General features: G+C 45.1%; 1 protein-coding gene across 2 annotated transcripts in view; it reads left to right on the top strand.

The window, feature by feature from the left end:
• Nucleotides 1-15,870, top strand: part of TOM1L2 (target of myb1-like 2 (chicken)) — a 58,374-nt gene that overhangs the window by 36,224 nt on the left and 6,280 nt on the right. The window contains exons 11-14 of one of the 2 annotated variants that reach the window (XM_009321405.1): nucleotides 162-279; nucleotides 2,214-2,289; nucleotides 12,856-12,915; nucleotides 15,613-15,649. In XM_009321405.1, coding sequence (XP_009319680.1) covers nucleotides 162-279; nucleotides 2,214-2,289; nucleotides 12,856-12,915; nucleotides 15,613-15,649 — 291 coding nt within the window. The remainder of the gene's footprint in view (nucleotides 1-161; nucleotides 280-2,213; nucleotides 2,290-12,855; nucleotides 12,916-15,612; nucleotides 15,650-15,870) is intronic. The other variant, XM_009321406.1, reaches the window with a different exon arrangement.

Here is a 15,870-nt window from a genome sequence, read left to right as displayed (position 1 = left end):
TCTGGACAGAATTGTGCTCAGTGCTACGACTGTTAACTAGATGATATCTATAGCTGTCCTGTATTGTTAATGATTTACTCTGTAACCTACACAGTCATGGCAGTGGCCCTTGCATATGGTTTGCTGCTTCATTGGTTTGCTTTTTTTGCCTCTGCTTACAGACTTGGGTACAAACAGCGTCAGTGGCACACTCAGCTCTCTACAACACTGTAATCCTCGTGATGACTTCGACATGTTTGCACAGACAAGAGGCAGTTCCTTGGCTGAGCAGCGAAAGAAGTATGTTGGAGTTTGTCTTTAGTTCTGTTTGAGTCATGGCATTGCTCTTTTCTAAGGGCATAAATCTGAAACTTCTTGACTTCATTCCAGACTAAAAAAGTAGTTTTGGTGTATGTTTTTGTGCTTTTAATCCAAGCCCTATCCTGTTGGTCAATATTAGTATGAGCAAGTGGAGAAGTTTCTGCTGCTGGGCAGAGCAGACCGGCTGAGTAATGTTATTTGACTGTCTTAGCTAATGAGCTCACTGGAAACTTGGAAATGAACTTGCCTTTACTTCTGCAGATGCTTCCTCTCATAAAGGCTTGTCATCCCATCCGCCCGGCCAGTGCTTGAGATACAGGAGCATAAGGGTCCCTCACCTGAAGGTCATGGATATACTTTGGTGACTGAATTACTGTCATCAAGGGCTCGGAAACAGAATTACCATCCAGTTAAACTCTCCCTTTGGCCCAGCAGTCAGACTCTTGCAGGCTGTCAAGGCAGCGTAGCTTGCCTGGCTGCCATGCTATCCCTAATTTGTTTATATGCATAGGGTTTGCATCTCTAGAGCTGCAAATCTAGCACTTTCAAGGGCATTTAACAGGTCCAATTATTTTAATGTAAAATAAATCTATGCAATTACTAAGAAATCCTCTGATCCCTGTCAAGTGAGATTCAGTAAAAGACACACTCAGGTATTTTTCTTTCATATATTATTTCTTGCCTCCTGGTTTCAGATTCTAGAGGATGTAATAACTACCAGCAGTCAGAACGCCATCAATATCTTGTCTCAAACTAAGAAATGTTGTTAAATAGTTTAGCTCAGACCTTAGCAGATTATCAGAAACTTACCAGCTCTGGAAAACTTGAGCCAGCAAATTTATTAGGATCTTTTATTTGCAGTCATCAATATAGCTATTGGTACTGCCTCAGCTATAGTATCAATGTTGAGAAGATGTGCTCTACTGTAGAGGCATACGTTACCCCTGGAGATTTCAGGCTGAGAGCCCTAAAGTGTAGTCAGAAGGGAGATGCATTGCAGAGAGATCTAATGGAGGTCCCTCTGTCTCTTGTGCTAAATGAAGCACGGAACTAGTCTTCCCACACTGCACCTCTGTCTCCTTCTGCAAGCTAATGGAACAAGGGGCACACATCAGTCCATGATTTCACAAGGGAGGATTGCTATATCTTCCTTGGGTTGTATGCCATATAAATGGAGCAGCAGTAAAGGTGCGAGTGTGTCTCACCGCGGTGTGTAGGTGAGAGCCTCTGGGTGCTGTGCTCGGAGCTTGGGAGAAGCCAGCACGCTGGAGGAGAAAGTGCTCCTCCTGCTCAGACATGCAGCTCCTCCCAGGGGCTGATTTATGGGCAGGTGTTGGCATCTGCTTCAGCTCATGGTTCATCGCTGTGCTCTGAGAAATGATGCTATTGCCTCTGTCACCTGACTGCTACATGTCCCTCTTGCATAGCAATTTAAGAAGCTTTTTAAAAATCCAGCCTCTGTAAATAGTGCGTTTCTTTGTGTGCTTCACTGCAGTTGCTTAGTTATGTTTCATCTGTCTTCAAGTCTCCCTCTGTCTCCCCCCATGCACACATCAAGTTCAGGCTTCCAAACGTCATCTTCAAAGCTTTGCAGAATGCAATCAGTAATCAGGCCTCTTTTCATAGTCCCCTGCTAGCTCTTGGACACACTTCTGGTGCCTTGTAAGCTATTTGCCTGCCTTTCATAATGCCAGTCTTACTCTTTTTGCTTCAACATGCTCACTGAAACTGATGGATGGTCTTTATACAGAGCACACTCCTCTTCTTGGAATACACTTAGTACACCTGAAGTCTTGTTACAAAAAAGAACGTGCTTTCTGATTTCCCGGGAAGTAAATCAGAGTAGCAAGTGTGTTCTGCATGGGTGACTGCTGGACTTCCTTCTAGTTCTGTCATTTGTTCCTTTCTTTCAGTGTGACGTATGAGGATCCACAGGCTGTCAAAGGACTAGCGTCTGCCCTGGATGTTCGAAAACAGAACACGGGAGGGGTAGGTTGTTGCTCTGCATTTTGTTATCTGAAGCCGTGCGTGGAATCCGAGCTGTAGGCAGCTGCTTTGCCCAAGACTTCTCATTCTGTATTCCAGTGACATGCTAGTACTGGCTATTTTGAAATTGATATCTAGGAGCAAGTACTTGCTCAGTAATGATCTCTAAAGAGCTGCTACTTAGCACACCAGCCTAAAAGACTTCAAAATCATAGTGGGTAAATTCTCCTGTGTTCCTGCAGCTTGCCTGGGGGGTCTAGCTCTTTGACTGGAATCGCTGCTGAAAAGAATAAGTAGGGAACATCCTGTGAACACTGGTGTGCATTTATTTGGTTCATTTTTGCTTATGAAAGTTGTTGCAATCTTAATCTACTAGACTTCTCTCTATGTGCACGGATACACGAGCAAGTTACAGGGAGAGAAATTATGTAGACTTTTAATGCTTCACATGCCTTGCCATAACTGCCCTTGCACGCAGCCTGTTCTATCTGTCCCAGGGCAGGCTCCTGCTATCTTGTGTGGGCAGAAGAGGCCCATGGGCTGTCACCTCACAGCAGCTGATGTTAGAAACGTGTTTGAGAGAGCGAGCTTGGCCAGCTTTGTGTGCATACCTTGGTGAAGGCAGAAGTGAAAAGAGCTTTCAGATTGTCTCTCGACCCCTTTCTACCACCCTGCTTTTTAAAACTGTCCTGCTCTTTTGTACTCAGCTATGTGCAAGTTTTTAGATGACGGAGCAAGTTTAGAGCCTTTTCCTAGCCTAATTTTGGTCTGTGCTGACCACTAGGGAGCATGGCAGAGCCAGTGTAGCATGGGAGAGCCAGTGCGGCATGCACACGCCTCCCTCCATGGAGAATTGCCTCCCCATGCCTTGGCTGATCCCGCCCTGGTTCTTTCATAAGTTGAAATGGGAGTGCTCAGGGCAGCTGGCAGGCCTGGCAGCTTGTGCTCTGAGCCAGGGAGAATTTGCGTTCGGAGCCAGCTGAGGTCAGATCACAGCTGCCTGCCTGCCTGGGCCATAGTTCAGTGGTAGCAGGGCTTCAGCAATGATTCCTTATGGAGCATCCCCCTGCCCCACAAATCTATCTGCTTGTTCCTGTCCTTGTCCTCCTGCAAAAAGGGTAATTTATAGCCCAGGTCAGCCCCGTGACCAGTTTCAAGCTCGGCCCCACAAAAATTCATGCCAGCAGTACTGAGGGAAAAGGGGGATGCACGGGGAGGCAGGGGCAGAAGTATAGTAAGGGGGGTGAGAGAGGAATTCCTGAAGCCAGTCTGACAACTCAAGCCTCCAGTATCACTGAGCTGTGTTATTGGCAGGACCTGGGAAAGGATTTGAGATTCTGCTCTTTGTTCCTGGCTAACCAAATGCAAGGGGCATGCATTTAGCTACTGGTCAAGGGGGCTGTATTCCCCTGGTGGCCACGGGGTCATGTCCTTATTTATTAACACTTTTGTTCTCAAGACAGTTCTGCTTGAGGCACCAATGCAACGTGTCATTCACACCAGCGTAGTTGCTGCTCTGCCCGAAGTGGTGTCAGTTCAAAGGGCTGTGTCTAAGCTAATCTGACGGTCAAAGTTTTTTGGGGCAAACGCTTTATGGGTTGTGGAACTTTGGGCTCTGAGATGTACAGACTTTCAGCCTCTTTTCAAAGGTCCTGATGACTGTATCGTGTAATCAGAATAGCTTGCTCTGAAATGCAGTCTTTCAGTAATTGGTAAACACTACTTTTTGTCAAGTGTGAGGCTTGTGGGTGTCTCTTCTTAAAGGAAATAAAAATTAAACTCTCCTCAAGTTACCAGCCCCAGCATGTGTAGCAAAAAACTGGCAGTGCTCAGTAAATGAAAGACACATGTTAATTTGGGTAGAGAACTAATTTAAGAACAGCTCTAGGGAGGGGCCAAAAGCTTCGCAACACATTCTTCACACACGTCTTGTTCCAGCACAGTTGTCCAGTGGTAAAATTCAGCACATCCGATGTTTCTAATGTAGTCATTCTCAGAATGGTCTGTAGAGAGATGGCTGATCACGTGGCATTAGCTGTCTTTTAATATGACTTAGCAGCTGGAAACAAGATGAGCTAAAAATACACTGTTTTCTTAATATTGCTTTTCCATGTTGGGAATTGCTTTTATTGCCACAGAGTTGTTGCGTGCTCACTACTGGGAGGAGAGGTGTCCAAGAAACAATTCTCTGGTGTTACACAGATAGTAGATGAAGTTGGAGTGATTTCCCCCTTTTTTTCCTCAGCACAAGTACTAAAATGAGACATAAAAGATGACAGCTGATTCTCCATTATCTGTGGTAATGGGGACAGGGGAGGTATTCCACATATACGGGTATCTGGGTGGAGGTACATAAACACACCAGTGGCCCTCTGCTGAGCTAGCCCAGTTCTGGCAGGGCCGGTGAGCTGAAACCGCTGCGCTCTGCTGGTCCCGAACAAGCCCCTCTAGAGCTAGAGATGATTCTGCATCCAGGCCCTGGCTCGGGGATGAGATGCTGAAGGACAAGAAGCCATCTTGAGAGTCTTTGCATTGCTGTGCCATGCAGTCTGTCAGCCTGCTCAGAGGGAACTGGATGCATCAGCGGTCCTTTTAACCTCTGCTGTTCTTAGAGAGGGGCAGTTTGAAAGACTGCCAGAACACTGCAGCAAACTGCCATTACTTACCCTCCTGCTCAAACGCCATCATTAGAGCTGTTGTACTGCTAGGTTTGGGGCAGAGTCTGTCTGCTGAGATCAAGGAGGTAAGTAGGGTGTGCTGCAACTCACAGCTTCATAAACAAGGGAAACCCCACAATGCGTAATTCTGGTGTTTCCAGTAAAGTCTGATTTTAGTAGGTTGTATAGCCTACACTTTTTCTTCTTCTAAGAAGATGACAAACATCAGCCTCACTACTAGTCAGTGATTATTTTTTTTTTAATATCAGCACGGAGGAAGTGCTAAAATTCTGTGAACTGTCTGTAGGAAGTGCAGAGGTCGGGGTGAGGTCTGTCCCTCCACGGACAGAGCTGACAGGCAGCAGAGGGGGATGCAGCTGCTGCCAGAAGCTACCATAGGCAACTCTGCGTGTGTGTGTATGTGAATATGAATTTTTTAACTTGCCGCTGTTATATTACTTTATCACGGGTTGTTGCTGTGGTTTCTCTCTTTATGGACCTTTCTGTTCTCAACACAGAGGAGAGGTAAAGGTGGGAACTCAGACATGGAGCCCATAGACAAGTGGCTAATTACACAAGGAATGGTGAGGACTTCACCAGTGAAGCGATTCCTACTGCCCACCCCAGTCCCTTTACCTAGAATAACCATCCTCCATTCACCTCTCGTCCTGCCCTACTGAACCACTTGAAATCAGACAGTACAAGGAGTTTATTTTCCACCTACGTCATTACCTGGGGCAAAGGGAAAGATTTGCACCAATTTCTGGTTTGTACAGCACAAAGGCCTATAACCAACTGAATCATTTGTAGGATCCCACATCACCCTCGGAAGAGGCCTGGGGATCCAATTAGTTCCTTATACTGTCTTGATTTATTTATGCAGTATCCACTTTTCGAGGGATAAACACAAGTCTCATGGATCTTGTTCATAAAAAGGACACTTTCTGTATGTCTTTAAGCACTACCAGAAAAGGCTGCTTTAACTTCATGGTCTGGAATAAACATACGGCGCTTGCAGGATCATATCTAATTGAACTGAGTAACGTAGGGATAGTTCTGTACGAAAGGAAGGGAATGAGAGAACTGCTACCCAGATTGACATCTTCCACCCCAGTCAGGGAATTACACTGGCATTAGGATTCAGACTCCAAAAGGTACAATAGTGTTTCTGGCTTTAAGGATTTAATTCCCGTGTCTAGTGATGCCAGTGCTCTGATAAAATCAAGCTTCTGAAGATCACTGAATCTTTGCACATTTTGACCTTGTTTGAAGTTGTCCTTCATCAACATGCTTGCAGAGGGAAGTTCAAAAGCCTGCTTTAAGTGCAGAAGTCAGAGGGAGGTAAAAAATAGCCTCAGCTATGCCTTAAAGCCAAGTTCTAAGACCAATTTTGTATTTTTGGACAACGTAATCCATCACTTTAAGTGTTTGAGATTAGTACCAATAATGTGACCTAACTGTACAAAATCCTTCTGAGACAGTCCTGACTGCAGCTGAGTTCAGAAAGAATTCCCTTTGGGCTGCGGTGCGCTTGCAGTGCAGCGTGTGGGGCTGTGCGTCAGGAGGCCCATGGAACGGGAATGCCGGGGAGAGCCTTGAATGTCCCGGACGAAGCCGCTCAGTGCTAAAAAAAGAGAAGCATCCTGGAGAGTTTAAGGTTGAGAAAATCCAGAGTGTGCAACATCAGAGTGAACTAACTCTGCGAAACACTTTGCATTTAGTCTGCTAGACTTATTTCTGAGGGCCAGCTTGTGAATTTCTCAGAAGTTTGCATGGCTGGTGCGTGCACAGTTACTGGATACGCGCGTATATACGGTCGTATCTGCCTGCCAGTGCACGCACCCAGAAGCAGTTCTGTGCCTGCTCGCCCACGTGGGTAAGCCCCGCTGTAGGTACCTGTCCTTGGGAGCCAGAGTTTCATTTCGGTGCTCGTCAGAGACCCACAGCTCGTCACATGAGAGTGAAAAGCCATAAAGTGAGCAGCGCTTGCTTTGCCTCTGATACTGTTGACTGTGGTTCACAGAGGCTCTTGCAGGTCGGTGGCTCTGTTGCAGCCAGAGATGTACTATGCCACTGTTAGATGTTCATCCATAATGAATAATCCAGTGATTGAGTTAGTTCTTCTTCTTTGCCTTTCCACTGTTTACAAGAGCAGGGAAGCATGAAATCGGCACCCCTGCTGTTCACACCACTCACACCACTGCTTTATTAAAAAAACAAACACAATATTCGTTCATTGGCTTGTGGTTATTCAGTCTGGAAAAAGGATACTGCAGCATTCATGGAGGCATACGGATTTGGGGAGGGAAGGGGATCTGGCTGTCCAGCCAGTCGCTGCTTTTACAAGCCTGTCACCTTGTTTGTATGCTAAATGTGAGAGAGAAATACCTAAAATAAAACTAAACTAATCATTAACTCCGTTTCTCTCTTAACTGGCTGTAGTTCTTAACTGTATTTATTAATATGACTTTGTAGCATTTGCAATACCAGTGGAATAATTAGCATCCCAGGTATGAACTTGATGCGCACATTCTTTGGTAACTTTTTATACTTCTGAGATGAGGGGGGGAAAGAGGGGTGAGCTGACACTGCCAATACCTGCACCTGTACACCACTGAGACCACTGAAAGGGTATTCTCCACCTGCCGGAGTGGTACTCACATCCCTCATGACCTGACGTTGTTCTTTCCAAACTGCGATAGATTTAAGCTTAGGGTTGAATTCTTCCCACTTCGTTTCTGTGCATCCTGGTTCACAAACACACCTTTGCAGAGGGAGGCTCATTCAGGGCTCCGTATGTACCCTCCCAGTGAATTTGGCAGCATTGTTTCTGTTTCAGCTTAATCTACAGCTCAGTTCTGCTGGCAAGGTGATGCCAGGACCGTGGAGACACAAACCACACCTTTATCCATTCCAGCTATGCCTACAGAACTAACATGGACAAAATGGTATCTGCAGAAAATGTTCCTGGTTTAAACATGACTTAGGAATGTTCGCTGAGCTGTTCCAGTACCAGATCTGTTTGCAGTGTAAGCTCTGGGTTCTTACAAGTTAGGCCGTGCAGGTGTCGTACAGGGGTCTGTATCAGCAGCTCTTAGGCACAGACTTTAGCATAAGGCCACCACGTTTTAGTGCAGGTAATTCCAGTTCCCTTCTCATGAGTTTGGGTAGCTGTTGAGATTTTCATGAATATGTTCATCTGTTAGAATAATCTGTCACCCCACTCACATGCCAAATGGATATTTGTTACGAAAGTGAGAAGCAGGTGTTGCTTAAGCCACCACGTCAGGACAGATATTATTTGGGACAGTGGCAGGGGAAGAATGAAACTGAACCAGAATTCACAGAAGGTGATATGAATGGCTTTGAGCATTGCATCCTGACCACCAGCTAGAGAGGAGATTCCTCTCTGTAGTGAAGATATGTGAGTAAAGATTAAATGAAACCTTCGCTGAGATGTTGTTAATTAGTAACAAAATGGGATGCCGCTATGTATGCCTTCAATAGAGAGATAGGATCTAGGATATGGAAATGGCTGGGGTAACACGAGGCTGTTGAAATACGTCATCTTCGTGGAGACTAAAGTGCTTGAATTGTGGACAAACTGAGAAATAGACGTGTGAAGATCTCATTTCTTCTGTGTGGTGGGCCCCCTCTCCCTTTTGAAGGCAAGCAGGCGTGTTCCCTTGTTCTGAAGACCACGTGGGTTTCATTACCTGTCCAGCCATGGCATTTTACGGAGCACTCTACAAGGACAACGTGATACCCCACGTGAACGACGGCTTTCGCTGTCTGGACATGCCTATCAGATCCAGATTGGCTGGTTGTTGTATGGGCACAACAGGCTGTGTTGGGGAACATGCTGCGCCTGAGCTCTTGCCTTCCCCATCTATGCGATGTCTAAACACAGCTACAAGTAATCAAGTAGCTAATTCAGTCCTTACATGTAAAGTCAAACGTGTTCTAATATTGAGGCCAGGCAGCTATTTCAAGATCACAACAGCTTTAAATAGATGGTAAGACTGTAGTAAAGCTGGAGTAGACTGCTAGCGTGCATCTTAGCGCTCTAGTTCTGCTGCCGTAGGAATGACAGACCTTTCTTTACTATTGCTAACTAATGGGGGGAAATGGATAGCAGCTAACTAAGTATTGGTGTCAGCTTTGTTAAACATCTAGAAAGAAGTGGAATTAACTAAGCTACTACAAGACAGTAGTCTAGCAACAATTAGCATGAACCTTGTTACACATTTTAAGAACATTAATGAGCTCACCTAGAGACCTGAATTGTCATTTCATACCTGCTTCTTTTCCAGTGGGATCATTTTTTAATAGAAATAAAATGTGATAATAATAACCTCAAACTGTCTTTTTAAGGGTAGAATATTGGATTTTATGACTTCTGAGGAAATATATTGGCAATACTCTTTGGCTTTTGATTGCTAGTGAGAACACCAACACAATCTAACTTAGATAAGTATGAACCTGAATTCCAGGTTCCTGTGGGTTTTGTGGGATTGAACGCTTGCTTTTGTTCTCCCAGCCCTCCTTTTCCATATCCCTTTCAGGACTACTGAGATGATCCCATTTGTAGGATTTTCCAAAGACTAAATAAAAAAGGAATTTGAACAATGAGCCCAACCTTTAATTAAAGCCAGTTACTTAAAGTACCCAAAAATATTGTGTGACTTAATTTCCATTTACTTTGAGTATAGACTTTTAAAAAAGAAATCACAATATCGTTATAAAAACAGCTCTTGCAGCCAACGCTGACTATCTAGGGAGTTGTCTTGCCAAGACTGAGAGCTTCACTAGACCATGTATGTTTGCATAATCAAAGTATTAACAAGACAGTATCCCATTCTGGAGCCATTTCCATGTAGTCTGCGGCTGCCACTGCTGTTTGTTCCCAGAAACTGTTGTCTTTTTTAATGTGTAAACTAGCTAATTTATTTTTACATTGCTTCTGTTGTGTTTTAGGGGATTAGTTTTAACAAAACTCCCCTCCACATTTTTCAGTTTAGGGCTTCTGGAAGAGGGAGACTTGCCAAATACACAACTGACTGGCAAAAAATGAACTTCTGTGTGCGGTCAGCTTCAAATGAAATATAAATGGTACAATGTTAGAGTTAAAATATTTTAAAACTTCCAGTTACTCTTGAGAGTTTTCCCCCGTCTTTATTCTTGAACAAATTAAACCTGACGCATTGAACCCATGTTTTATGGGGAAAATGGGGCTCAGAGTCTGAGGAAAGTAAACTGGAAGTTTGAGCATGGAAGGAGCCATAGATACAAACCCTTGGCTCCTCTGTAAGTGTGCTGGAAGATGGGGGAAGCTTTTTAAAAGGTCAGTGCTGAATAGCAAACGGCTGACATGCTCAAATGTTTATCTTACAGCTCTCTCTGCTTCTTACATATGGCCTGTGAGAAGTGTTCTTGCACTTCTGAGGTTTTTGTTTGTTTGTTATATAAAGTAGGCTTGTCTGAAAGTAGAATTTCTTTTTTCTTTTTTTTTTCCTTTTTTTTTTTCTTTTAAATCTTACAAAGCACAGCAGCACAGACTCCTATACTGCTGAGCTGTTCTTCGAGGACTCCTGCAAACTCAAGAGTCCTGCAGTTCTCGGGAATCCGTTACTTGCTCAGTCATCTGTTGTGTTTTCAGGATAACCAAGATTTGAATTGCTGTTCCTCCTAATACAGGGACCGCAGTACCACCACGCTTTTTAGAACAGCTGCTCTTATTTTATTCACAGAAACACAAAAAACCCCTGCTATTTTCCTCCTCCCCTCCATACAGATTTTCTTATCCTTAAAGAAATGTAAGTACCTTTCTGAGCTGCAAACTAGCCAACAGCTCTGAAGGCTACACCTTCCAAAGCATTACTTGCTGTGTGCAATGTTAAGCAATACAGGAGAGAGACAGCAGTGAAACTTCTGCAGTAGGTTTCAGGTTGCTGGAGGCTGAATAAATTCATTGCTTTGTATCTCTGAAGCCAGTATTTTCCAAAGCTGTTAAACTAACAAGACAGTTCTACAAGATGCAACTTGTCCTTGGGAAAGAACGTTTTGGAAGATGTCTACAGAGCCCTCCTCTCATTAATGGCCATCTGGGCCAGCTCGCAGCAGCTTCAGCACACTGCGTTAGCGTTGTACGTGCATGATTCAGCTCTCCATTGCAAATTAAAAAGGGGCAATTATCCTAAATCTGGCCCATTCCAAAGGAAGCTGCAGGAACTTATTTTCTGTTTGGGATCTTCATGTATTAGCTGCAAGCAAAGTGACAACTTGCACCTCTGACCCTTCTCAGATCTGTCACGTGCACTTTGTCCAGCAACCTGCAGAGTCGGAGCCAAGCCATCTTCCCGGTGCCTCTCTTGGTGGGAGATGCTTTGGATTGAGCCCTGGATTTCTAGTCCTTTGACACAACTAACCCACCTTAGCAGACCTCACCTCAAGCAAGGGCTTAACTGACCTCCTCAGTGCAAAGGGCCACCCGATTAGAAGAAAAGATTCTTGAGGAGCTCCGCTAAACAGCGTCAGCCTGTGCTGCTGCCTCTGTAATTCAGCATCTGTCTGTCTTCCTCCGCTAGAAGTCCCTGAGAAAACTACGTCTCCCGGCAAATTCATCTGCAGAGCCTCTTTCAGCTCTTCGTCCCGTGAGAGGTTTCAGACAAAGCTGTGGACAACCCCTGATACCTTTTCTTCCTAGGAGAGCCTCTCCAGCACCGCGAGGTCTCTTGCCTGCCAGCCCCGCTGCTCGGCTGCCGTGCTCTGGCCTGGAACCTGCGTGGCTGGAATTGCTTTCCAAGTGTTTTTCAGGTTGTCCTTATGAGATCTATTGTGGTGTTTTCCTGTTTACTTCTGCAGCCCTCTGTTGTGTTTAAGCAGTGTAGTTAAGTCAGGAAATTCTACACCTAATATGCAGTAATTTCCCTTCGCTGACCCAGTTGCCTGTAGCGCTTTGTGAAATAGCCGCACTTCAGCACTCGGCGCGCTGTGTCTGTGCTGCCTGTCGCAATCGCACAGCATAACGTGAGCGGTTTTATCGCAGGAGGAGAGGCAAACCTTCCCTGCCTTTTTGTTAAACCATCCGTGGAGGCCTGACGGGCAGGCTCCGGTGCTGGAGCTGGAGCCAAGAGGAGTGCATACCGTGCTGTCCTCTGCCTGCGCCGTGAGCTGCTGCCCCATCCTCCTCCTCCTTTCACCTTTGAGACTCTGCACTTTGCACTGGCACACGTTGGGTGCTGCTGCTTCCGCTGCGAGAGGGTCACCTTCGGCAGAGAGAGGAGTGGGGCCGGGGAGCCAGGGCGGATTTGCTTTAAACTGGTGTGCCGAGGCTTGCCAAGGCTTGGTGGTGTGGTGGGAGGAGGATCTGGAAGGAAACATGACTGTGTACCCTGGGCTCTGACTGCCTCCACCTGCGGAAAAAATCAAATTGTTTTTGTAGGAGTGTTGCCTGAAGACTTTGAGCCCCTCTTTTTGCTAACCCTTCACTGTGGCTAATACCCATTTTAAAAAATAAAAGGTGTAAATTTAACATTTCAAAACCTAACTGATATCCAGTATTCTACCCTTAAAAGCTTTTCACGATCAAGATTAGAATCATCAGTCCATCTTGATGGTTTTAATATGTGGTCGAGAAGTTATCCGTCTTACGCTGGCATCAAGTCACATCATTCCCCATAATCCTTCTCTTGTTTTTTTTAGCCTTGTTGTTCATAATTTCCTTTCCAAGTGTTTCTTTATTTGAAATGCCATTTATATTTTGTTGCATTTTTTTTTCCAGCACATCTTACATCTTTGTTTTTGTTTTGTTTTTAATCTTATTTCTGGCGTTTTCCATCGCTCTGTGGCCATGATTGTGGATGTGTTTTGGTTTTTGCCTGCCTTGCTGTTCTCTCGCTGCACTCCCTAGATCCCTGTTGCACAGTCCTCTGTCATGGATGACATTGAGGAGTGGCTCAGTACCGACTTGGTGAGACTCTTTATATTTTCATTTTTCACATGGGCAATAGCACTTGTACGGATAACATTCAATGCATTGCTGAGTTACTGGTACTTCTCATAACGGGAAGCAGTGAAACTTCCAAATCATATGGCTTATTTCCCTTTGAGGGGACTACCTAAGCAGGAGGAGATAGGGTCGTGTTCAGCAATTCAATCAAAACGGGTTTTTTCTGAGTTGTTTTATTTTCACTTCTCCATGTTAACATCACAGAATAGCACGCGTTCCAGAAATCCTGTGTTCCTGGTCCCCGTATAGGAAAGCATTTAAACACGTGCTGAAGGTTACCTGTGTTCTCCACTGGGCTTAAAGCACATGTTTAAGGCTGCATTAGCTTTGACAGGATCCAAGTACGTGCTTACGTTGAGGCATGCTTTTAAGAGATGCTGGATCAGGGCTTAGATTCCTTTCAAATTGAGATGTGTCTGTTAAATTGGCAAGCAATCTTGACATGTTTCATAATAGTAATAATAAAAATTTATAACAGTCTCTCTTCGATGTTTATAACTTTCAGTTTCTCCTAAATGATTATTGTCTGGTAATTATTAAACAAACAAACAAAAGACACAACTAAAAGTAGCTTTTCCTTCATTCTGGAGTTTGTTTTGCTGTACCGATACGCATTTGGTTTAAGCAGCGGTACAGCTAGTATGCATTTATTCCGGTCTCTTTTTTTTAATGTAAGCATCTGACTTAAATTAACCAAGTGCATTTTGGGGATGGGTGGTGGGTCGCATTTCAGACCGTTCTTCTAAACACGGTTTTAGTGAGCTGAACTGTTTCCTTGTGGTCACCACATCCCTAAGGATCGTCTCCTTCCATTACTTCTTATGACTTCTGAGATTGTCTCTAGATAACTCCCTGCTCCTTAAGGTCTCCCCCAGCCCCTTGCTATAGTGTGCTCAGCTTCTAGCCGGGAGCTGCGGGGTTCAGGCTCCGCTCCCCGGCTCTGGCAGCAGTGCTGCAGGCTCACTCCGGCACGTCAGCCCTCCGCTCCGGCACCAGAGGAGCTGACTGTACTGAAAGGAGGAATATGCTCCTGCTCTCCAAAGCCACCTGAAGTGCTTAAACAGATTCTGGGTTTCAGTGTTCGAGTTTGGCAGACTGACTGGCTGTCTTTGAAATGTCACTGATTTTCAGCTGCAGGTAGTTTTTTCAGGCCTCGGTACAGGCAGTCATTTTCAAATTTAATTACAAACTGGCCTCATTTTGTTAAAGAAATACAGTAAACATAGCATGTCCACTCTGCTTAAAGAATAACCTTTTGTCTTTGCCATTTGAATTAATTTAGCAGGAGAGAAGATCTTATGGAGAGATATCGAGGTAGCTCTGTACATATGTCATCCCCTAGATAGTCTTGCTCAAAAAGAGCAAAGCAGAGAAGTGCCGTGTAAATGCCTGAACAAGCCTGGGGATCGCACGCGCTGCGGCCGTGACTGTGCCGGCTTCCCTTCTCCCTGGTGCCTGGGTCCCCATCCTGACCGTATGTGGATGCAGCATAGAGATGCCCTCTGAGAAAGTTTGGACTGGATTTTTGTTTTTCGCTCTGGGTTCCCCCCCACCCCCTCCTTTTTTTTGTTAATGGTTCATTTTGGTTCTCTGCTTCCCAGCTGAGGAAGTTACAGATTAGGTTAGCTAATCGTTACTTATTTCCTTACCCTTTTTGGGGTACATTGGAACAAACAGCACCGCTGCACGTGAAGCAGTGGCTGCTGTGTGTACCTTTGGAAACCTCTGTGCAGTAGAAAGCTAGTAGATGCTAGGTGGCATTTAATTCTGAGGCATTAAACACCTTTGTGAGGCCAGTCGGTATGTTCCCACTCACCCGGTGGAGAAGCCAGGGCATGGACAAATAGTTTTCTTTTTCAAAGCACGTTCAACATGAGGTTTTCAAGTAGTGTTTTCATCTATTTTTAACATCCTGATAGATTGACAAGGATGCCACATCCTTGGACTTCATTTAATTTCCTTATTAAAGAACTGTTGGAAATTTGCATGTTGAAATGCACACAGCCAGTAGAAATGCACTGACCCCCTGGCATCCCAGCCTTTGTATCTCATGGACAGATGCTAACTGCCCATCAGTATCCTTCATCCAGCCCACCCTAGTCTTGTCTTTGTACAGCATGGACGCCAGGAAAGCTGCTATATTTTTCTATGAAATCTAAAATGAACTCCCACAGAAGGAACGTTGGCCCCAAACTATTTTGCGGCATGTGTCCTTTGTCAGCTAAAAGTGCGTTTTATTTGAAGACGCAATGCGAACCGCAGTCCTGACTTTTTAAAGGACTGTGTGACCAAAAATGGCATCGTGTACAGTGTTTGCGTGAATCACACAGCTCAGTTTTTGACCAGGCCTACTGTCTGAAGTGGAAACAGCGCCGGACTGCCATTCAGGTCCAACGGGGAAAGTTTATCTATCCACCAGCAATCTGCAGAAGCATCTCTAGGGCTTGTCCTCTTGCTCTGCAGCGCAGTGAAATGTCAGTCACCACTGGCCTCCCGACATGGGAGCCATGCAATTTCCCCAGGTCGCCCTGCTCAAATGGTTAGCATGTAGAAACGAGTGGTGGAAACTGTCCAGTTGCATTAAATGTGTGTAGAGGATAATAGTGAAGGTGAAGCACTGCCTGTGTGTTCACACACGCCTTTTTGTTCCAATTGCAGAAAGGAGATGAACTGGAAGAAGGAGTGACCAGTGAAGGTAAGCAGAGATGCCTGTGGCTATGAGCTTTTCCCAGGTTAGTGCGCAGACTGAATTATCTGCTTTGATCCCTGCTGAGATGCTGACTTCTCCCAGCCTGATGTTCCCCAGCAAATGCTTCTGCACTCGGAAAGGCGGGAGGAGAGCATTTCAGAGCAAAAAGTTAGTATCTATGGTGTGAGGAGCCCTCCCGGCTGTAAGTGCTTTCCTGCCATCTTCCT

The sequence above is a fragment of the Pygoscelis adeliae genome, unplaced genomic scaffold, assembly GCF_000699105.1.
Source record: "Pygoscelis adeliae isolate BGI_AS28 unplaced genomic scaffold, ASM69910v1 Scaffold543, whole genome shotgun sequence".
Taxonomy (NCBI): Eukaryota; Metazoa; Chordata; class Aves; order Sphenisciformes; family Spheniscidae; genus Pygoscelis; species Pygoscelis adeliae.
This window is presented reverse-complemented; position numbering and strand designations above follow the sequence as displayed.